General features: G+C 42.5%; 1 protein-coding gene across 3 annotated transcripts; it reads right to left on the bottom strand.

The window, feature by feature from the left end:
* Positions 1–1,215: 1,215 nt before the first annotated feature.
* Positions 1,216–23,040, bottom strand: ap2a1 (adaptor related protein complex 2 subunit alpha 1). 3 transcript variants are annotated; one of them, XM_035525742.1, is made up of 21 exons: positions 22,154–23,040; positions 18,158–18,369; positions 15,376–15,569; positions 14,539–14,668; positions 14,215–14,316; positions 10,401–10,660; positions 10,110–10,278; positions 9,220–9,540; positions 9,009–9,106; positions 8,582–8,813; positions 7,926–8,111; positions 6,125–6,279; positions 5,682–5,744; positions 5,092–5,181; positions 4,770–4,852; positions 4,555–4,644; positions 4,110–4,233; positions 3,585–3,701; positions 3,314–3,383; positions 2,912–3,046; positions 1,216–2,314 (listed from the first exon to the last, which is right to left on the bottom strand). In XM_035525742.1, exons 1-21 carry the CDS (start codon positions 22,218–22,220, stop codon positions 2,237–2,239), a joined length of 2,976 nt encoding a protein of 991 aa, XP_035381635.1. In that variant the 5' UTR covers positions 22,221–23,040; the 3' UTR covers positions 1,216–2,236. The 3 variants fall into 3 exon arrangements, with proteins under 3 accessions (XP_035381635.1, XP_035381638.1, XP_026870507.1); XM_035525745.1 differs by lacking the exon at positions 5,682–5,744; XM_027014706.2 differs by lacking the exons at positions 5,092–5,181; positions 5,682–5,744.
* Positions 23,041–23,576: the final 536 nt, after the last annotated feature.

Below are 23,576 nucleotides of genomic sequence, written 5' to 3'. Positions count from 1 at the left end.
GTGTAGTCCTTGTAGTTTTGTCCGTTAACCATTCTTTACTAACACGTCCGGTTACATTAAGGAGGTGCACTAGCTAAAGAGGTTGTATAAAATCGTTTCGTTCGTTGCTGTTTAGGTCACGTAAGCTTTCACGATCGGACGCGAGTAAACTGCACGAGTCCGGTTTGTACTTGTTTGGTACTCGGTAAACGACTTTAAAATGCGGATGTACACAGTCTTTTGATGCTTGATCTCTCTATGTAGGATATCTACACGAAAGACGGCTTGAATTCATACACACAGAACAGAAGGGACGCAGCTGGAGTATATGGCATAGTTTTACTTTCACATTATTCAGTAAAGAGTAAATTTAATCTAACACAGGTATCAGACATGTAGAACACCGATACACTGGGGCTGCATTAGCTAGCGGATACTGCACAGACACACGCGCACCCCCCGCCACAGACACACGACATTGATTCTAAACTGAACTACCATGACAAAGTCCCATCACATTAGTTCTGCAGTGAGGGAGGTATAGTAAATTTTCATTTGAACTAATGTGACAAGGTTCCATAATTCCCAGATTTTTCAAACATCCACACCAGACACACGAGCTCGCTCGCCTCACAATTCTGACATTATCCCTGTATTTGTGATTGACAGTTGGTAGCCGCTTTGGTCCTGTGGTTTCTCTCCCCAACCCTGCCGTCTTTTGACTGCATGGGAATGCCTAGGTGTACGTGCCAAACTTCACTCACTAGTGTTCACATGGGTAAGTGCTTCTGCAGGATTTGACTTCAACACAAGAAAATGTGAGTGCATTTAGCTAGACAAGGAACAAATTGGCCTCTAGGTACATCTGCCTGTGGAATATATGTTTGCGTGCACACGCGCATGCATGCATGCATGCCTGCTGGAGAAATGCTGTTATGATACTCCTGGAGTTCCCATGTACAGACAAACGCACTGGCAGACTAGACATCTGCTCTCCTGGTCTCCTTCCCATTTCCCGACCACCCACTTTAAACCTGTTCTAAACCTTGATGCCCTTGCTTTTTTATATATATATATATATATATATAACACAAAAACGAGTGGAATGTTCCCCCAGAATAAAATAAAAACCAAAACAAACTGCATATAAACATCAACACAAACATAATGGACAATCATTTTTACATTTCCATATATATATATATATATATATATATATATATATATATATATATATATATATATAAATCATAAACCTCACAATAATCAGGTATGGAATGATGACAGGTACTTAAATTTTGAAAAGCTAGAAAGGGATTGAGTAACAGGTAGTGGGATGGGGGCGGGGCTTATAAAAGCCTTTCCTCTCCAGGCCTCTGGAAGTGCACTGGTCAGCACTAGTTATCCGGGGAATGGGGTCAGGAAGGCAAAACGGCCACAAAACAATTCACAAAACACTTTCAGAATCCCCCACCATCAACATGTGCACTGCTGACTCTGGAAAACTAAACTTTGAGGGAGTAAAAAAAAGGGGTGACATGGGCTGTTAGTGATTCAGACTTCTGGTAAAGAAAGAAATGCTATTTAATTTAGTGTATTCTATTTGCAGTGTTATTATTCACAATAAGGAGGAAGGATCTTAACACCCCCCTGGAATGCATGTTCCACCAAGGTGTGCAGTCGGACATGTGAGAAGGTTGTGTTTTGTGTGTGTACCAGAAATGCTTACAGGTTGAAATGATGCGGAACACACAAAGAGAGAAAAAGAAGAGAATCTTTTAAATCTCACTCTGTCACTCCCTCTCTCTTTCACTCCTTCCATGACCTACGACACACACCAGCTGTCAACACAAGCACAGGTCCACTGGTTATCAGGCAGAATGGAGAAAAAGGAAACCAAATCAAATGATCACAGTTCCTTCACACACACACACACACACACATACACACACACGACGACAACGACCCCCCCCACCCACCAAAAAAAAAAATACACACACCCACACTTCACTGCTCACACTCAGGTAAACACCAATAAAAACAAGAATGGTAGCGCTGATGATAATATACAATAATAACCATAATTATAAGAATTAGGACAGAAATCTTGCTGCCCCAGTCGGACAGCTGCTTTTCCCTTATGTGTTGAACGCTTCTGGAGACACTGTTCAGTGCTGTGGAAGTTGGAACGCTGGTCTGGTCTTGGTGACTGTTCTAGAAGGTGATGGTCCAGGACGCGGGTTCTAGAATCTCAGTTCTAGAACTGTTCTGACAGCAACTCGCAAAGACGCTTGGCCACAGTATCCTTACTGCTGCGCAGAGTCAACCGATACATCTGAGAATAAGGAGGTGGTAGAGGTTAGAGTCAAAGCCACACACGTGGTGTCCTGCATGTGTATGTAAATCTGTGTATACACATGGTGAATGTGAACACACGCCAGTTATGAGGATTAAAACGGTCTGATGAGCCACACGCAGAGGGGCCGCAAAAACTAAAGACACGTCATAGCTAGAGTTCTGTGTTCCTCTACAGCCGCAAGAAACAGAGAGCAGGACAGAGCATGAGACAAAGAGCTACACGTGCATTACCTGCTCCCCGGCAGCAACAGATACAGACAACAGTGCGATGCTTCAATGCAACACACATAGAGACCAAGGAGTTCGCATTCCTACAACTGGGACGACCGGGTGTGTGCACATGCATGCGTATTTGAGAATGTGCATCATAAAAGTGGTGTGAGCTAAATTTAGGAACACTGAAGCAGACAAATTGGCGAAATTCCATGTTTGAAATTAGCAGAAAAATTCGACTATATTATTAGCAGCCACAACACCTTTTATGGTGGAGTCTGTACAGGGAGTATGCGTGTTTGTTTTTGTGTGTCTGGTAACAAGCATTTAACCAAGCATATGTGTAGAAGTACACCCTTACCTGGGCTTGTGCGTTGGGCTCCAGTCTCAGCAGACAGCCTATTTGTTGAGCCTTGGTTTGGATCACACCAGCACACACAAAGTTTTCTGGGTTCGGATCAACGTTGTCCAGCAGCGCGGTGCCAAGTCCTAGCAACTGCATAGCCACGCATGCACACACAGAAACAGACACAGAAAAGAGAAAGAAATACTTACCAAATCAAACTATGCCAAACAACAATTAAATTATAAATTCCACAATCTTGTTAAAAGCCTAAATTCTGTCTCCACTGCTCGAAGCTACCAAACCTTCCCTTACCAATTTAAATTCACTATGCGGGAAGGAAGGCTCCCTTAACGTTCAGAGTACCGCTGAGGGGCATCGTCCCAGAGGCAACTGTGGAGTGTGTGTGAGGGACCATACCTTGGCTTTGAGCACTTCTGTGTCCATGGGGTGGTTAGCCTTAAAAATCTTTTGTGCTTCTTGCTGGGGCCTATGACAGAATAATAATACATATTTTTTGGCTTGATCGCCAATAATTACATCACACACACACACACACACACACACCCCACCGGGGAAGACTGCATTACACTTAGTTCTGAATACTCTGATCTACACTACTTATGCATGATGTCGCACAGAGAACTTCACATGTTGGCACGTGCTCTCACGCACACACACACTCACTCACTGGCTGAGCTGTTTCCATCGCTGAAAGAAGTCATGAGAGGACATCTCGGTGGGCTGGAAGAACTTGTTGATAGTGACGGGCAACTTAAGTGAAAGGTTCTGCAGTGCTCCACCGTACCTGAAACAACAGGATGTGTGAGCACACCCAAAGCCTGATCTGAGAAATCCCTCACTCCATGGCAGGCTGCATTAAACAACCTTAAGGCAAAAAAGACCTGAGCCCTTCTCCTTCCCAACTAAACAGAGGATTTCAACGTTGATATTTGCCTTTCATGTATAAAGCTGAGTGATGAGCAATAAAGAACACGTGAAGAACACCTGAAGGTTCAGTTAAATTAAAGAACCAGACCTACATAAGACAGGAAGAGAGTGTGCTCAACCTTAGAGGGTATAAGGGATCTATTTTTGGTTATAGACAGAACTATTCAAAACTTACTTACGCAAGAACCATCATTAAAGTTTCATTGTGGAAATAAAACACAAATTTGAATAAAGTATATAATAGGTCTTTGGGGGGGGGGGTTACCTGAACTTGATGTTGAGAAGTGGAGCATCAGAGAAGTCAGAAAGACATTCAATGTTGATGACCTGCTGCACCTGAGCACCCCCCTCTACTAGGGGGTCCACAGGCTTCAGCTGCACATTCAGCTGTAGGGTCAGTCAAGGAGAAAAAACACAGCGTCCACTTGCACCTCCCCCATCACCCACCCCCCTCTCACACACACACACACACACACACGGAGCACCTGGTGGAGGTTTGTGGGTACTAGGTTAGTATAAGAGAGTGAGCAACTGTGTGTGTTAAAGTGACCATGTGCATGTGTATGCGCATACACAATGGAGGTAGTGTCGGTGTTAGAGGGAGCAAAGATGAAGCTGTGTGTATGTGTACTGGACAGTGTGCGCGTGCGTGTGTATGTGCGTGCGTCTGCCTCTGAGTGAGTAAGTACAGGAGAATCAGTAAAGGATATGGCTCTGAAGTTCTCCTGGGCAGGTGACTGTGGTACTGAAGCTAACAAACTGCACTGAAGTCTTATTGCCATAGAACAGGTACATCCGACCTGACAGCATATAGTAAACATTATGATTGGTTACACTTTTCTTCTGCGTACTCTTACCAAAATCTCATTTAACAAGGCAATAAAAATTAATAAAACAATATTTCTTAAAGTATTGGGCAACTTACCGAGGTTCTGGCGATATTCAGACTTAATACCTATCTGAAGTAGCTGATTCTCAAACAGAACTCCATTATTCTTACACACAAACCTGCAGGGCAGAGATAGAAACACCACAGACACCGGGAGGAAAGATTTAATTAATTTAATTGGCAAATGACAGTTAGAAGTGCTGAAGACATGGGAAAGGAAGAGGATAGGAAGAGGGAGAGAGAGAGAGAGAGAGAGATTGAGCAAGTTGGGGGCTTTAAATGAAACAGTAATACATTAAAAACATAAAAAGGAAGGGGTGGGGTAGTTTGGGGGGGTGGGGTGGGGGGTTGCTCTTACTTGTTAAGCAGCTCATCTGACTCAGGCAGAGGAGGAGCAGGATCTTCAGAGACCACAGAGGGAGGAGCAGAGCTGAGAGCGGAAGAACAGCTAGAAGGAAGACCCCCGTAGAGATGAAGACAGAAAGATGGGTGAAGAGTTTGGAGGGAAGCATGCAGGGTAACCAAACAGAATCGTGGGAAAGAAGGGAGTTAAAAAAAAAAAAAAAAAAAAAAGTACATAAAATAATAATCAAAACAAACAGTAGCCAGAGCAATGATGCATGAGACAGCAGAGGGAGAAGAAAAAGAAGAAAAAAACAAAAACAAAAACACACACACACCAGAAAGCAGAGGGGTTAGTTATTGCATTTAAAAGTTCCAGCCCAGACCTCATAGCAAACATGCATTAAAGGCCTAACACCATACCACACCAAACAGCACAGCTTTCATCATCCAGGTCAGCACAAATATGACAGCAACACACACAGTTCTGCCTAAAGTATCTATTGCAACATTAATACTTTATGTGCAACTTCTATTTTGTATGATATATGACTTTTTTTCTTCGTTCTTTCATATTGACACAGTAGCCAACCACTGGCCTCTTACTCCGAGTCACCAGGACCCTCAGCCAATAAGGAGTCAGAGCTCTCAGTGGGAGGTTCCAGATCTCTGCCATCGTCCAATGACAATTGAGGACAAAAGATGCACAGGCATTCACCCAAATGCGCACGCACACACACACACACACACACACATGGAAACAAGAGGGAGAGAGAAAGAGAGAAAGCAAGAAAAAGAGAGAAAGCAAGAACAAGACAGTCACATACACAGCAAGATAAAAGACAGGCTAAGATTACACCAACACAAAGAGGAAAACAAAAAGAATGCGCAATAGAAAAGTGAAACGACAGAAGAGCAGAAAGCCTGACAGGACAGTTGTAGCCCGAGAGAGCTGCTCCAAAATTAGCTTTTAAAGAACAATTCACACCTTAATTAGTCCAAGTAATAGAAAGTCTGCAATAAAGTTCATTAGAAACCTCTTCATTTACCTTAGGAAGCCATCATCGTTGACACCAGCAGTGGAAGCCGCAGGCCCCGCCTCTGAGAAGACATCAACCAATAGGCTGCCTGCACTGACCGGCGCAGCACTGACCGGCGCAGCTGAGCGAAGGCCAAGGAGATCAGCTGATGGAGAGGGAGTGGACTGAGAGAGAGAGGAGGGAAAGAAGAAAGATGTCAACTGTCCATTTATTCTAGAAATATTACAGTTCTTCTACAAACTCTTAGAAAAGAACTTTTGTTCGACACCACAAACAACAGACAGATGCATGGCTGTGGGGGTGGGGGAGGGAGAGGTGGTCAATGAGGAAGCATTTTCTTGGGAAGGTTCACTTTTTTGCTGATTCACTTCCCACTGAAGTGCAAGCATGGCAGTTCAGTTATGAGGCAGTGTGGGCCTCTGGCCAGTATGTTTCTAGAGAGCATATGTATGTGTGTGTGTGAGAGTGAGAGCGAGAGAATGTTTTCAAATTAAGTGACATGGAAAGGAACTGCTCCTTGCATGCTCTCCACAGGTGTCCCACAAGTATCACTGCTTGGCCCTCATCTCTCTGTATACTCCCTATCTTGTAGAAGTTATACCCATGACACTCAGTTCATTTTCTCCTTCACTCTCAGATACCAGCATTTCAACTCTGATCTCCACAGGCTTCTAAGAAAAATCTCATCATGTATGGCTGCACATCATCTGAACCTGATCCCCAGCCAGACAGAGCTGTTACACATTTCTGGTGATTCCTCCCCGGCCATCTCCTTCTGAGAACCCACTTATCATAGTGTCTGAAAACGCAATAAATTTGTGTGGCCCTGGACAACCAGCTATCATTCTCTGCCAATGTTTCCAACAAGAACCAGACATGCAGGTTTCCTTATATAGGCACGTTTACCCCAACATCAGTAGAATTCTGCCATTTTATTTCCAGAGTAGCCTCATAGTTGATTTGGGTCATCTGAAGACTGGTCTGCTGCAGCTCACTCTTGGCAGTCCTCCCTGCACATGCCACTAAACCCCTGCAGAATGCAGCTGCATGAGTCATATTCAACCTTCCCAAGTTCTCTCTCACACACACACACACACACACACACACACACACACACACACACACACACACACACACACACACACACACACACACACACACACACACACACACACACAGCTGTGTCCGTCCACTGGCTTCCTGCAGTCGACCGCAATATATTTAAAACCTTCACACTTGCTTACCAAGCCAAAAATGGACCAGCTCCCTCCTACATCCAAGCACTCATCTCCCCACACTGCATCTCGCAACCTTTGTACCACTACGACAGTACGAGTTCAACCACTGCCCCTTTAGAGACAGGGAAGACATGCCTCAAGAATTGTGTCTGCATTAGGAGCCAGACAGTGGAATAAACTATAAAAACTTCCAGTAGTAGATTACAGACCTTTTCAAGCAGCATTTTAAATGAACAACAGTAACTTCTAGGCACTTGAATAATCAACATTCCTTCACTTACTTATCTTATTTAACTAAAGCGCTATTGCAAGCCATTCTGGACAAGAATGTGTGCTACATGCTGTACGTGTGTGCTGGCGTGTGACAGAGAGAGAAAAGAGAAGTGTTTTTTTTTTGTTTTTTTTGTTTTTTAAAAGTGTCTCTCTGAAAGGAAGAAATCCTTATGTTGGCACACTAGGCCTGAGTCTAAAGACACCATTACGATAGAATACTGTAGATACAACACAAAGTACATACAAAACAAAAACGTAGAAAGTGCATAGAATGCGCGTGTGTGTGTGTAACATCTCACGGCATTGGATGCGGCTATGGCAGCGTTGTCCCCTGGCCGTTCTGCTCCGTTGACCTCTCCTCCCTCTCTCTTTCCCTCCTCCAGCTCTCCAGCCGACACAGCACCAGGGCCCTTCTTCTTTTTCAGCTTGGCCAGGATGGATGACTCCCTCTCTGGGAATGGAGGCATCTCTTCCAGCACAGTGGCCTGCAGACACCCGGTTACACAACTTTAGACAAGAACAGGGGCAAAAAACTTCCATGTCTACAACTAGCAATGAGCTAGTTCTATGTGTCTGTGTATGGATCATGAACCAGTGTGCATCTGTGTGTAAAGTACATGAACAAGTGTGTGTGTGAGATTCATGAGCAACATTTTACATTTATGGCATCCAAAGCAACTTACAAATATGACTGAATACAACTTGATCAATTGTGGGGTAAGCGTCTTGCTCAGAGGCCAAACAGTGGCAACTTGGCAGTTGTGAGCCTTTAATTGGGAACCTTCTGATTACTAGTCAAGTACCTTAACCACCGAGCTACCACTGCTCTGTTCATGAGCGCATGCATGCGCGTGCGCGCACACACACACACACACACACACAGACAGACAGACAGACAGACAGACAGACAGACAGACAGACAGACAGACAGACAGACAGACACGTCCCCTCTCACCAGGACATCGGTGCTGGCGATGGAAGAGAGTTTGAGGTACTCTACGGCACGCTGCTGCAGCTCCACGTCGCTGTTCCTGATCTGGCTGTCACATCGCAGGACTTCCTGGATGGTGCTCTTGGTCTCCGGGAACAGGTTAATGAACTTAATGTAGGCAGAGAGGAGCAGGGCACGTGTGGGCACCGAACACAGGTGGAACTTAGAGTGCAGAAGATTAAACTGAACCAGAGGACTGGAGGGAGGACGGGAGAGGGAAAGAATATGGATGGATAGACACGCAGAAAGGGAGACAGGGAAGAAGGAGATGCAGGGACAGAAAACAAACAAAAACAACAAAACAACCAGCATCAAGGCACTGTTGCACTCACAGAGACACATGCTGAAAGCTTGGTGTCTGAAAGCCGTGGCAGGTGGAAGGAGAACTCACCTGGAGCGAGGATCACCAGCGATGAGGTTACCAAACTCCCCTAGGATGTATCCTCCAACCTTCACCATGTTCTCATGACAAGCTGGAGCTTGCAGCGCCTGAGGTTAAGGGTCAGAGGTCAATCATGCAATCAATCAGCAGTTGGAGCCAAGAGAGAACTGGCGGATAAGAAAAGTAAACGGCAGTGGCCAAGTTGGATGGCAGCACACACCTCGAAGACGGTCTTGGCTGCGTAGCCTTGCACGTCATCGCGGTTGATGACAATCTGGATAACACGGTACCACACTTCCTCGCTGACATAGTCACCGGCGATGCGGATCAGGTTGAGGATGGTGTCCACGTACCAGGAGTAGTCCACGGCGTACTTCTCTGCCAGGATGGCCACCTTCAGCACCATCTCCTCCCGGATGGAGTAGTCAGCTGTCTCCAAGTAGCTCAGCATCTCGGCAACGATCTGCTTGGCATTGCTGCGGTCGCACATGGCGTAGAGCAGGTCGGCCGCACGCTGGCGGACACTGACGTCCCTCTCAGTCTGAGAGACACGGACGGTGGGGGAAAAAGAGGGGAGAGGTGACAAAAAGGGGGATAAAGAGAGAAAGAAACACACACACACACAGCGCTATTTTTTTCCCCCTTTTTCTGCACAGTTATCACTTTTAAATGTTAATTATTCTTTAAATATCAGTTAATTAAAATTCAGAGAAAGCGATAGAAAATAAGTGAGCCAAAAGCAGTAGGTTTTGATTTATATCCACCCACAGCAACAACTAATTAAATACTATTAACAAATTTAGAAATCAACAATCCAATTTGACTCCTCAGTGAATTAACAGTTTTGAAGTATTCTCTTGAAAGTGTCTGGCATTAAAAGGAAACTGTAAACAGAAGTCGTCAATTTGCTTTTATATGCATTATGTAAGCCCTCACAAGAACAGATTTACAACTTAGTAAAGGTGGGAATGATATTTGCAAGACAAGTTCAAAATCAAACATCACATTGAAACATTATAAACCTCAGTGTACTGAAAGGCTCTTAAATCTGTATGTGTGTGAGAAATGTCCCACAGAGAGTCCACATGTGACATTTGTGCGTGTCCTCACTTTGAGGGCATTAATGACCGTCTCGATGTGTGTCTTCACTGCCTCGTGGGAGAACTCAGAGCTGGCAAGGGTGCACATGCTCTCCAGAGCCAGATAGCGCAGGTTGGTCTCCCTGTGCTGCAAGAACTGGCCCAGCTGGTTACATGCTCGCACAAGCAAGTTGGGCTCACTGGACAAACACACACACACACCACACAAACCACACTCTTTTTCACATCAGCTAACAACAAAAAAAAGACTTTGGAAGAAATAAGTAGCATCAAAGCTCAGTGAACTAAAGCAGGTGTGTACCTGTCATAATGAATGATGAGGGCAATGGCTTCAAACAGGATGGCATTCTTGGCGTTGGAGTGCTGGACCTTCTTGGACTTGGGAGGCTCCTGGGCTTTGTTAAGGATGGTCTCAAGGCATTCCACCAGTCGGCCCTTGACGGCACCATCCTCAGGCGGCGGGTAGCACTGCAACAGGCGAAGCAGCTTGCAGGAGAGCCATGGTGCAGGAACAAAGTAGTATGTGTAGTCCTGGAGGTCAGTGGAGGCTGAGGACACGATCTGAATGAAAGAAAGTAAGAGGTAAGCGGAAATCCAGACAAGTAAGAAAGAAGGCCACACAAGTAAGAAGGCAAGAGTAATTCTGATTATAATGTGTGTAGCCAAAAGCATGTTGGAGTGTTTCATTTAGACAAGCATAACAATGAAAAATTCTTTGATCCTGGGATCAAGTCAGCAGATCTTACAAGTGTGATTGCTGCCTCACCACAAACACGTGGCCAATAATTGTCCTTTCCATTATCCCAGTCAAGGTGAAAAGCCAGAAATCCAATCAGGTGGTCCAAGACAGACATTTTTAGATCCAAGCAGCTCAGCAACATTTTGCATTTACAAACCTTTGAGTGTTGAGCTTGCAAGAAAAAAAGCTGTTGTTCTATTGCGGACCATAAATCATGTAGACAGTGGAAAGTTGTGTGATGGTGAGGATAATCCAGACTTGATTATCTTAGTTCTGAAAAATTAATTCCATTGCCAGATATGTACACAAAATACTATGCCTGTGTTTAAAGCACAATGCAAGCACAAAACAGGAAGACAGTGTTCAATGGGTATATCTGAAGGGCATTAAGATCCCAATTATTGACTCTGTTATTGATCTACTCATTGGAACAAATGCAAATAAAGTCAAGGAAACATGGGTGCAGATCAATAGGCAAACTGATGGGCCCTATGTAATAATAATGTAAAAAAAAAAAAAAAAAAAAAAAAAAAATTAGGGTGGGCTATCAGTGATCCTCTTAGAGTTGGAAAGGGGTTGTGTTGCAACTATGAAGTGTATTTCTGTTGCCAGGTTGGAAAATCTGATGATAAAGTACTATAATAAAGGCTTCACTGAGAATTAATGCTCAGAATCAACTTCCATGCAAGAAGGTAAAAAAAAAAACAACAACAAAAAAAACCCCCACACCACCACTTCAGCTGCACTGAAAGATGGACATTGTCTTGACTTACCTTTCAGAAAAGAGCCATGCAAAAAAAATAATAAAAAAAATTAAAAATAAGTTACTGTTCTGCAAATAAGCAGAGGTTTGTTTAAGCCTTGAAAGGAAATCTAGAAAAAGTGAGAGGTTTCATAATGACTATGGACTTGTTCTTAATAAATATGCCCGAGCAAAGATATGCAGAAAAAGTGCCTTCTCACCAGCCATGTCTACCTGAGGCAAAGGTCTGGTTTGTTCCTCACCATGAAGTTCATCATCCAGTTAGGCAAGATGAGTCATTTTTGACTGTGAATCTATATATAAGGGAAGATCATTGAATACTCTTGCAAGGTCCAGAGCTCACAAGATCTCTTGTAGAAGTCCTCACTAGGTTCAGATTGGAACTAGATAATATTTATGGCTGACATCCAGACTATCAAGTCAATATCTCAGAGTTTCTGCATTGGTCTAAAGGTGATGTTTCAGTGGATATTGCAGTGGAATACAGAATTCACTGTACATTTGGTGCAATGTCAAAGTGCAAATTTTGCAAGTTTTTCCAAGAAAACTGCCAACGATATTAGTCTGCTTTACCAGCAGATGTCGACACAATCCAGAACCATTTCTATGTGTGTTGAAGATGACAGAACTAGAAGAGGAATTCTATCAATAATAAAGCCACTGTATGATCCTCTAGGACTGCCTGTACCTTTCACACTCTCAGCAAAGATATTCTACATACGTTTGCCAAGTAGGACCAGGATCTTCCTCCATCTCTGTCTTTGGGGTGGGTTTGGGCTGGCATACATTAAGAAAACTGTTAACTTTAAATGGTGGATTGTAGCCTCAAGCCTGATGATTTCGGAAGGCCTATCAAATTACAGCTACATTATTTCTCGGTTTCTGGAAAATGGCAGTGGTAGAGCACATGTTGCGTTACTTTTTGGAAAGTGAAGAGTTTCTCCATTAAAAAAAAAAAAAAAAAAAAAAGGATTCCTCGTATGGATCTTGCAATTGCTGTTCCTGCTATAAGCATAATGTTGCAACAAGAATTGGATGTTCATCTGGAAATGGATATTTCTAAAATAATGGATCTAAAATATGCAAGTAACGAGAACAAGTGTTCCCATACTTTTTTGGCAAAAAGAATTGCTAAAATTTCAGAAAAAACCTGAAGTTAAGAAAAGCAATTTTGGCATGTTAATAGCAAAATAAATTCAGCCAGCATTGAAAGTTGATGATCTTTTGACAAGTTGTAGATGGACGATGGGCCCAGAAAGACGAATGGCACAGGTTTGAGTAAAGTACAAAGGCAATCTCTGATGACCATCCAGAGGTCAAAAAGACCACCTCTGTAAATAGTTTATTTATTTATTGCATCAAATTACATTTCGCTGTTTACTAGTTACTTTTCAACTTGAGAAAATGAAAATTCTGTTGCACAGATAGTTAGATTTAAAGAAGCGCTATAGTTTTTCTGTTGCACGGATGGTTAGATTTAAAGAAGCGCTATAGTTTTTGTGACTAAAAAGAAAAGAAATTCAGGCTGCCAACAAAATCAGATTTTGTATTAGATGATGGACTTTTGCAAGTGGGCGGATGCCTTAAGCCAGCTTTGCCTGAGGAAGCCAAATCTCCAGCCATTTTCCTCAAAGGATTTGCATGCATCAACATTTCTGATGCATCATAGTCGTCATAGACTGAACTCCCATGTGGAGCCATCTAACAAAACAATACTGAATAACAAGTGCAAATGCAGTTGCTTAGAAAATTCTCTGACATTTACATATAAAACAGTCTAAGAGGAAAGGACACTGAACAAAACACAGCAGATCTGCCAAAAGAAAGAATCCTTCTGGATAGGCCCCCATTCATTATGCGGGTATAGATTATTTTGGCTCCTCTGAAGTGAAGTGAGGGAGAGGTCTATAGACTGCAAACCATCTTTTATGAGGCTGAAGCGAGATTTAATAGCAGGCCAATCACAGCTGCTTGGCCTTTTATACCAAGGTGGATTTGTTATAGAAAGGAAATCGAGCCTCAACTCCTGGACTCTTTGATCAGGCCCCGATATATGAGGAACTGTAGAGAGTCACAATACACCACAAATCTGTTTTGGAAAAGATGACTCAGCTAATATTTGCAATAGAGATAGAAATGGCCCCAGTAAAAAAAAAAAAAACAACAACAAAAAAAAAAAAACCCAAACATGCTAGAAAAATGCTGGAAAAAACTGTTACAAAAGGTCTGCATGTTGGAAGCAACAAACTAAGAGCACTAAGAGTTAAATAAGGACTACATTTGCATAAAGAGTACATAAGGACTTTCATAAGAGAAATCACTTGATGTAAACTGCACTCACATTCTCAGGTTTCAAATACATGTAATGATTTAATTTCTACATGAGGAAGCAACAATGATCACATGTATATACATTAAGCATGTGGTCTACAGTCTTTCAGTGGTGTTGAAGACTAGAGCGTAGAAGCAATCGCCACCATCGAATTAATCAGAGTGCCAATGTAGAGACAGAGAGAAAGAAACAAACACAAAGAGAGAGAGAGAGACACACAGAGAGAGAGAGAGAGAGAGAGAGAGAGAGAGAGAGACAGACACAGACACACAAAGACATACCCTGCTGAGACGGGAGACGGCAAGGGACACGCAGGTCTTGAACTCGTCTGGGTTCTTCTGGCTGAGACAGGTGATGAGGGAGATGGCGGCAGTGACGACACCCTAAAATGTGTAGTAGGCAATGGTAGAATGATAAAGTAGACCAAATAAATGTTCCAGATAAAACTGAACGGTAACAGGACATAATCAGCAAAGCAACAGCTAGCCACCGTCCTGCTAGAAAGGGCATTTGGTTCTATTGACAATGGGAAGGAGGTGGGTTGGCTAAATACTGCATGGGCTTGATGCACCCTGCAATAAAACATCATCTACGGCCACACCCACCATGTGCTGATCATTGAGCAGATGCACCACTCTGGAGGTCCACTCGCCCATGAGCACCAGGTCCGGAGAGGTCTTATAGAGCCGCAGCAGACACAATGCTGCTGACTGCTTCACACTGTCCATGGTGTCCCTGTAAAACACACAGGCCACACATTCAGGCAGCCAGCAGCCAGCACACCTTTGCTACAGCTCAAAAGGCTCATTCAGGTGAGACAGGAATGACATGGAGGGTTTTGTCTATTCTGTCTGTGGCTGGATAGGGATCTGCTCCTAAATGCAGCTTTAACCTCCTTCTCTGTCTGCCACCCTCAACCACTAACTCACTCCCTTCATGTTCATCATCAGTTTCTTTGTTTTTCTGTTTTCCTATAGCAAATCCTCTTGCCCTTTGTTCATGGTCACTTCCTATGGGCATGCAACGAATACCAGCATTTGCACAGCTCAGCACATTTACCTGACTGTCTGCAAAGCTGATACAGATCCAAGGTTTCTTTAAAACTGGAGATTTTAAAATAAACTCAAGCACTTCTCGCAACAGTCATCTAAACAGAACATGCTCAAATCATCTCTCTTTGGGCTTTCGGAAAGAAATACAACAGTCAAGCATGTGGAATGATGCTTCCTTTAGTGGGGAGTTTATCTAGACAGCTGACATAATAGCAACACCTATATATGTACAGTGCTCTCTACTTGTTCTTATGTTAATGTAATACAAACATAAGAACACCCCTTTTTCCTGGTTCACCCCACTCTGTAGGATCTTCCACACTCCCTTTCCCTACTCCCCCCATAGTCCCACTTCCCCTTTACTGTTTTGGTACATTCCTGGGCTCTCACCCCGCCACAAGGATGCGTGGAATCTCCCCAGCAAAGGCCTCTGCCATCTCCCTGCTGCCCACGTTGGCAATGCAGTGCAGGGCCAGACACATGAAAGTGGGGTTCCTGCTCGACAGGTCATTCTTTATGGCATTGTTGATCAGCCTGATTAGCTCACTGTTGCTATTCACCAGCACAGAGATGAACAGATAACCCTGCGAAAGAAAGAAAGAGAAAAAGTGTAAAAGAGATAAAAACACTCAAAATACGTAACTCAAAACTGCATGAATTCTGCTTCTTTTTGCTCCAAAGGTCTGGATTCCTGGATAACTACATTTTTCAATACTCGAATACTCTCAGGAGCATTCAAGATCACCAAGCGCCAAAATGAGGCAAAGCACATGCATGTGTTACGGCAGAATGACACACTGAAGACTTCAGCGCACTTCTGTATCTGAGGTCAGCGACCTTCTGGCCAAACTACCTGTTTAGTCCTGTTGAGAAATAGCAGCTTGTCAACTTGGACAGGCCTCAAATGCATGGGAAGAGCATTCAAAACAATACTTAACAGGTGTGGGAACACACTCTTTCCCTTTGAACACGGGATGTGAAGACCACCCAGTGAGGCCAGGTAGCTCTCTGCTAACAAAAGCTAATTGGTATTTAGGGTGCTAAAGCCTCTTTACCTACAGACTTGTTACAAAAAGCTTTGTTGAATGAGAGATACCACACACACCATTTGTCAAATATTGACATAGAGCACACAAAGAAATTCCGAGAGACACAGACAAAACAACCAGAGATAAGCATCACCCACACACTGGCGCTCTCAGAATTCACTTTTAAAAGCAATGCTTTGCTGATTATTTCTAAAAGAAGACAATTCGTTGCAAGTGGTATGAGCACTCATCAATTCAGTGATTTAAACAAATAAATCATTATATTCCAAGAGGAGAGTTTCTGATCACTACAACTTGTATAAACTAGGCTTCACATCATGACAATGCTACAATGGCACATCTTGGTATAAAACATCTCCTCAGCTCAGCACAGACACTTGCCCTGAAAAAAATTCTCAGACACCACATGCACTAAATGTGGGTCATCTACAAAATGACAGTTAAGGATGGAGCAGTCTTAGCAAACGTTTTAGGTGGCCTGAATGTTCCTGCATTCTAGATGTCCAAGCAGAGAAAGGCAGCAAAATCTCATAGGAGGGAACAAAAGATGTAAAATCAATGGAGAGAGACACTCATTGAATAGATGAAATCAACTGTCTTGACTAGATTTGCAATGATTCATCTCAGGTTTCTTAAAAAAACAAAAACAAACGAACATGCTTGAACATGGTGTTTTACATAAAAAAAAGGTAGACAAGGTCTCTTCATAAGACATTTCATTTCTCATTAAGCAACACTAATAAAAGCAAACATATAGACTAAATAAAACAAAATTACAGTATAATTAAACACTCGATTGCTATTTGGTTCAAATACTCAACTTTATTGTGAGGCTAGTAAAATAAAGAATGCAAGAACAAAAACATCTCCTGACCACAGAATCAATGTTGGCTGACTTCTCACGAGAACGATAAAACTACATGATCAAATAAAACTTTAATACAAACAGATTTAATTTTATTTCAAAGATCATTTTGACTTTAATGCCCAAGCATATCCAACACCAATGTCTCTTGTGTCTTCTACTATTGGACGTCTTGACAATTGGATTAAGTTAAGCTTACTAGGAAATCTTGCTTGAATAAATACTCTGTGGAGTTCTGGATGCTTTCACATCAGGATTTGTTGTAATCTTTAGGTAAATAAAAGAATGTAAGATTTCTCACACAAAAATTAGAAATGTTAAAAGCATCCTTTGATAGAATGAAGAGAGCCAGATAAAAGGAGAGCAGGTGAGTGTAAAGCTTAGGGAAGCTGAGGAGCAAACAGTTCAAGTCAATCGAGTCCTGCCTCTGCAGCTATCTAACACCCAACACCACACTTTACCATACTGAGTTCTGCTTATATGCAAGACTCAAGGTCAGTTTTGCGCCAATAAACATGAACAGGACGAGAATGAAAATGATTCAGATTTGGAAAATGTAACCTTCGTTGCTATTGTTGCTATCAATGGTGCTGAAACAATGACTTCACAGGAAGTGCTACTGCAGACAAGATGGCATCGTCACATTCTTCAGCCCTCTATAACTACAACAGATTTGACAGACACTGTTATTTATTAGTATGGCTACATAAAGATTTCCTTGAGTCATCTCTAGAGGACATTTATGGCTTTGTACAAAGCACAAGATGGCAAAAAAAAAACCAACAACAACATGATGCAACAGCCAAATCCTGCAATTTACAGTTCTAAAAATCTCATTTAGCGTGTCCGTGTACTGCACTCTGTAGTTGTGGAAGACTTTGTGCTCTCCCTGTGAGCGTGCAAGTTAGGAGGCAGCAGAGGGCCTGTACTCAGGTCACTAGTGGTTGTGGTGAGCCTACATAGCATGGAGGGACACTGAGGCAGGCTGTGTGGGAGCATCACAACATGACCGTGCTGTCTCTCTGTAGTTTAGCACAAATAAGGTTTAAACACAGATTCAGAGAGAACGGGGGGGGGGGGGGGGGGGGGGGGGGGGGGGGGGGGGGGTATTCAAGTATTGAAAACCTGTAGCACACAGCAGTAAAAATGAATAGATAAGGAAAGCAGCTTTGACACCAATACATATGCTTGTACATACAGACATAGGCGCATGCATGCATGCCCACGCCTACCCGCACACCAGGAATGCCCCACTTACAATCTGTTTCTCGGTGTACTTGTTGGAGCTGAGAAGGTTGACTGCCTCCATGTGGCCAAAGTCGATGTCGTGGCCCAGGAGGAAGATGAACAACAGCTTGCACACATACTTCTTCTTACTGTAGCCATCCAGGGCCTTGTCCCCCTTGAACTTGGAGCGGATATTGGCCAGCTCTTTGTTGATGCGCTTAATCTCCGCCTCCTTGCTCTTGCCTGTGAAGAGGATTACGGCCAAGTGATGACACTCTGCATAAAAGCATCACAGCCAGCAGCTCACTGTTAGAAACACAACAGGAACAAAAAATATTTAAATAAGGGAAAAATCCTAAATATTTAATCTTACTTTTGGGAAAAAATGTCAGTGAATAAGCATCCCCAATATTACAACAACAATGATTTGGAGAAAACATAGATGGAAAACAATAAGATGCAGTGTGTAAACCCTGCAAAAATAAATGCTTTAGAATATTCAGAGACTCCTTACAGTCTAATAAAATGCAAAAACACAGCTTTGTCCACATTTCCCTCCCTGAAGATTAGGGGGTTTCAGAGTCAACAGCATCCATACATGTGACTTCCAGGAGTTCTACACCTAAACAAGCCATAAAATTAACAGGAACGTTGTGATGTACTGAGACATACTGCTTGCACGTGGAAACACTTGGCCAATGAAGTCTGATTCTGAAAAATGCTGCTGGTAGAAATTATTATATGATGAACAGCCTGTTGAGTTTATCTTAATTACCAGCTCTTTGGCTTAAAACAGTATTAGTTACCTGCCAGTACATGTTCCCCCACTTAGTGAAGTAAACTATTCATCAGTGCACCTTCAGTAGAGACAATAGCTGTATATGAAAGTGCAATTATATTTGAACAGGGATATCTTAATTATTACCCACCAACCGACCCTGGGGAAACCCTTATTGTCATTTAGGTAGAGATTATCATAACCATCTGCCCTACGGTTTCACTACAAAAGAAGGCAAGAAAACCTTGGACCTCAGAAATAGGGAGATTTTGCAAAGCCAAGGACTTGCAACGGGGAAAGAAAAAAATTCAAAGAACTCAACTCCGGCACACAGTCAAGCTGTCTATAAAAGAAAAATTTTGTTAAAAATGCAAAGAGCTGATGCATTTTTATGTGAAATGCTAGCAGCTCCCCGACAACCAATCAGCCAATGACAATGTGACCACAGAATACCAGGAGGGGCTTATTTGTGATATGCAATACTTCCTCAAAGGCTCTCAAATAGCAAAGTTGTCAATGGGTGTTGCCATGTCTATGTAATCAAAGATACAGCCCTCACCTAAATAGTCAAAACAGAATGCAAGATCGCGTATTATCTTAAACAGGAGAATTTTGCCCTAAGAGAACAGCTGCAGAAAGGAAACAAAATTGGGCTCTCTCCAAAGAATTGGGAGTGGCAACAAAGACAAGCAGCACAAGCATTTTAGGGGTTTGGATGTGAAACGGGACAAAGTCCAGGAACTGGTAAACCAGCAGTGTCTGCAATGCACTGGCAGGAGTATACCTTACATGAAGCCAGTGTGCTTTCCAGAAAATAAATTAATTAATTAAAAGTGTGATACAGTGCTGTGTTTATGAGAACACTGGAATGGGTGACGTTAGCTGTAAATTTCAATAGCCGTCACCAGTCTGAGTGATAACATCATAGCCGGGTAGACATATCAAACTAGACAGCAAGCTCCAGAAGGTTGGAGGCTAATGGAAAAGAAACCAGTTAAAGAGCATGTTTTTTTTAAATAATTTCTAGCCTACATATGACAGAAAGAAGACAGATTGGGAATAAAGGATTGGCTTGGCAACACCAAATTTCTTTTTAATGCTTTTTTCCCTTTTTAATTACAAATGAGCTATGGCTGCATGATATAGACAAATAATATCTTTTGATTGTATTGTGACTGAAGTAGGTCTTGCAATATATAAACACAAAGAAGTCAGAAGAACCTTTGATGTGACATGGTTTCAGACCAATGTAACTTGCATATGCTAGAGCATACAAATACTGTGATTCATAAAAAGCTAAAGAACACTTATCTGATGTGTCTGCATTTGGCTAGCATGCTCACAGCCCACAACAACTGAAAAGATATGCTACAGGTGTCATCTGCATACTGCAGCATACAGTGATACAAGTATGGTAGTGCCCAAAATTGAGATATATATACAGATATCTCAAATCCTCACAATCATCAGCCTTAGATAAAACACTACCGTCTTTATTCAACAATAAATGTTTAAATAAAAATGAAAGTCACATAAGCTCAAATACAAAACCCAATCTATTGTCTAAATGATTGACTGATTCTCAGATCAGCTTAAGTGTTTGGGAGTGATAGACCCCAATGCTGGAGTTATTATTCCAAGGCCCAGCTCTCAGTGGGTAAAGAGGAAGCATATGACAGATGCACTAATCAAGCATCGCCAGAAAAGGACTGGGCATGTGGCGTTTGCACACAGTAAATGGCTGGCGTGCATCACGGGCACCAGCTTTGCTGAGATCATATTCTCTGCTGTACTCATTGGAGCTCCTCACACTGGCACCCCCTACATGGCCTACCTCCCCAACACCAGAAAGAGCCAAGATTGGACTACTTGCTCAGTTCAAACGCACCCGAGCTGTTTTTAGGTTTTGGCTTGAGAAAACTAAAAACCACGCACTAGTATCAGGTATTCTTTCCATCAAGTAGGCTAAAGAGTTATCTGAGGATTTACAGCATGTCATATAACAATGTCAAGGTCTTAGTCATGAAAACATTTAGGCTATTTTTAAAATAACAGCACTTCACTCTTATACTCTTAATATAAACAGGTTTGTGTAAGGAGATGGAGAGTACACTGTAAGCCATGCACTCTAAAATAACCATCAGTGCCCGACTACGCTTTGTTCTGAGGTTGTGCGGTGAAACACACAAAGCCACATGGCACCCTCTGTCTATTCTGTTCTGTTTCATGACACCACACCTTTCTCCCAGGTAGATAAGTGCATTTAGTGGACACCAGAGGCAGAGTAAATGGGAGGAAAGTGTAAGGAAGAAAGCAAAGTTCAACTAACAAGCAACACAAAACGTGCACATCATGACATGCACTGCACCAAATCCGCGTAGTTGGCCAGCCCTCAGTTCATAAAATCTTGTTGCTAAATTGCCTTGAGGTCATCAACCTCTCTTATAAGGTGTATATACCCTTACACGTTTATCAACTAACCAAACATGGTTTTTGGCCAAAGTCAACGAACATCAAAAAGTACAAAATACCTAAAAAGTTTAATCTAATGTTTAATGGACAAAAACACGTTATCTACAAGGTGATCGCTACAGATGAGGTTCATCATTAAAGTATCATATTAGCTGTGATAGCTGCACCGAAACAGCCCAACAATTTTACAACACACAGAAATACACCTTTTTAACGCTCAACGTATGGAAACGGCTTGATAAGCGTATTATCTTACAAACAGATGAGCTGGCCCCTTTTGGTGACGACTGATATCAACTTCCAATTATCCACGTGTTGACGTGACGGTATCTTACGGATTCATTGAAGCTTCTCAACTAGAACAGGGTTTTTCTTAGCGGCCTAGCCGGTTCTGGAGCAATGTATGAACACTTTGTGCTTACGCTACACCATCATCAGGCCCCCCCACCAAGTGCAACCGATGAAATGCAACGGGAACACAACGGTGCAATTCCTACGCCCGCGTAAATGACCTCTCTAGCAATGTAACCCTCCTTCCGTTTTAAAGAACTGGCTTTAAGCAAAGCTAGCGGGATACACTGCTTCTTTTGCAACAGATTCACAAAAGACCAACTAAGCAACACATACAGCAGCTAGCTAATATTAACAAAGATTTACAACTAGGTAGCTAGGATACATAGTCTGTGTAGCAAACTGGGTAACTAAAGCTAGCTAAATAACAAATCGCAGATAAAAGCGGCTGAAACAACTGATCTCAATAACATAAAGGGCACTTACAGTTTCTTATGTCCGAAATGAACACAGCTAATCCTCGCATCCCATCTCCTTTCGACACAGCCGGCATTCTTGCAGGGGTCTCTCTTTAACCCGGCCTCACACGAAACAAATTACTTTCAGATGGTTGAGATGTAGCTAAAATACGTTTCGCTGTACTGCTGCCTAGCAAACGCCACGCTAGCGTATAAAACAGCTAGCTAGCTAACGTTAACTTAAACGGAATTTGGCGTTTGACGTTGTTTTTTTAACTCACGCTATCTTGCTAAATTGGCTAACCAACTTGCTTGTATGTGATGCACCTAGATACAATGTAGAGAGGATTACCTACCTAAGAAGACTTTGATAGTGGAAAAACTTAGCTAGCTAATGTTGCTAAAGTCAAAAGCCTAGCTGCTTAGGTGAGTAGCTTGCTAGCTCCTAATGACACTGAACTACGACGTCGGTGTTTCCGCTAGGTAATTCATTCAAACCTATTAACAGTGTGCAATGGCCAAACGACGACGAGAGTCAACGGTCTGTATCGTTCCAAATCACTAAGGACAAAATCCTAAGGAAGTGCTGTTACTGAGTGGTTATTAAACAAGCCGACACGACGACAAATAATCAATCTATCTCTCTGTTCACTGCGAGTCAGGCGCGGCAAGCTAGCTAAACAGCTAGCTAGCTAGCTGGCTAGCGATGTAAAATGTTAGAATACATCACCCAAATGACCGTTGTCAGACAGTGATTAATCCTATTCTTGGTGAGCCGATTCGATTAATTTGTCTTTTGAGGGAATGGTAGTTCTAATCGGACCGAGGTCGCCAGTAACGTAGCTGTGCAACTATTCGCTGGGTCGGTGTCCACGGGTACGGCTCGTGACAGAACGAGCAACGGCCACTGGACGTTTTTTCAGCGGCTGGATTCTAGCGCTTCCTCCCATGAAGACCCGCCCTCGTCCAATACTGTACTATTGGCTGCGTGCGATTACGATCCTGTTATGAAATGCATCATTAGTTAGTTCGTGAACCAGTTAAACATTTTAACCAGTTTGATTAACTGGAATGGCTCACTCAAACGACAAAGCTATAATTATGAAATGAATAAAGGCTGCAAATTCAAAATATAGACATATCCCGACAATTTAGTTAACATCTATCTATCTATCTATCTATCTATCTATCTATCTATCTATCTATCTATCTATCTATCTATCTATCTATCTATCTATCTATCTATCTATCTAAGCTGTGAGTGGGATGTTGCTATACCTTCAGGATGACAAAAATGTCATTGGAGCATCAACTGAGTCTAAAATACAAGACTGACATTAGAACAAATATTTCACCAACATTTATGCCCTCTGTAAAACAACTGTGAAGGAATTCATTTACTGCAGATGCAGGGAAAACATCTTTATTATGTGTGCACAATGCAGTACACT

The sequence above is a fragment of the Electrophorus electricus genome, chromosome 1 (assembly GCF_013358815.1).
Source record: "Electrophorus electricus isolate fEleEle1 chromosome 1, fEleEle1.pri, whole genome shotgun sequence".
Lineage (NCBI taxonomy): Eukaryota > Metazoa > Chordata > Actinopteri > Gymnotiformes > Gymnotidae > Electrophorus > Electrophorus electricus.
Note: the sequence above shows the minus strand (reverse complement) of the source record. Positions and strands in the feature narration are given on the sequence as shown.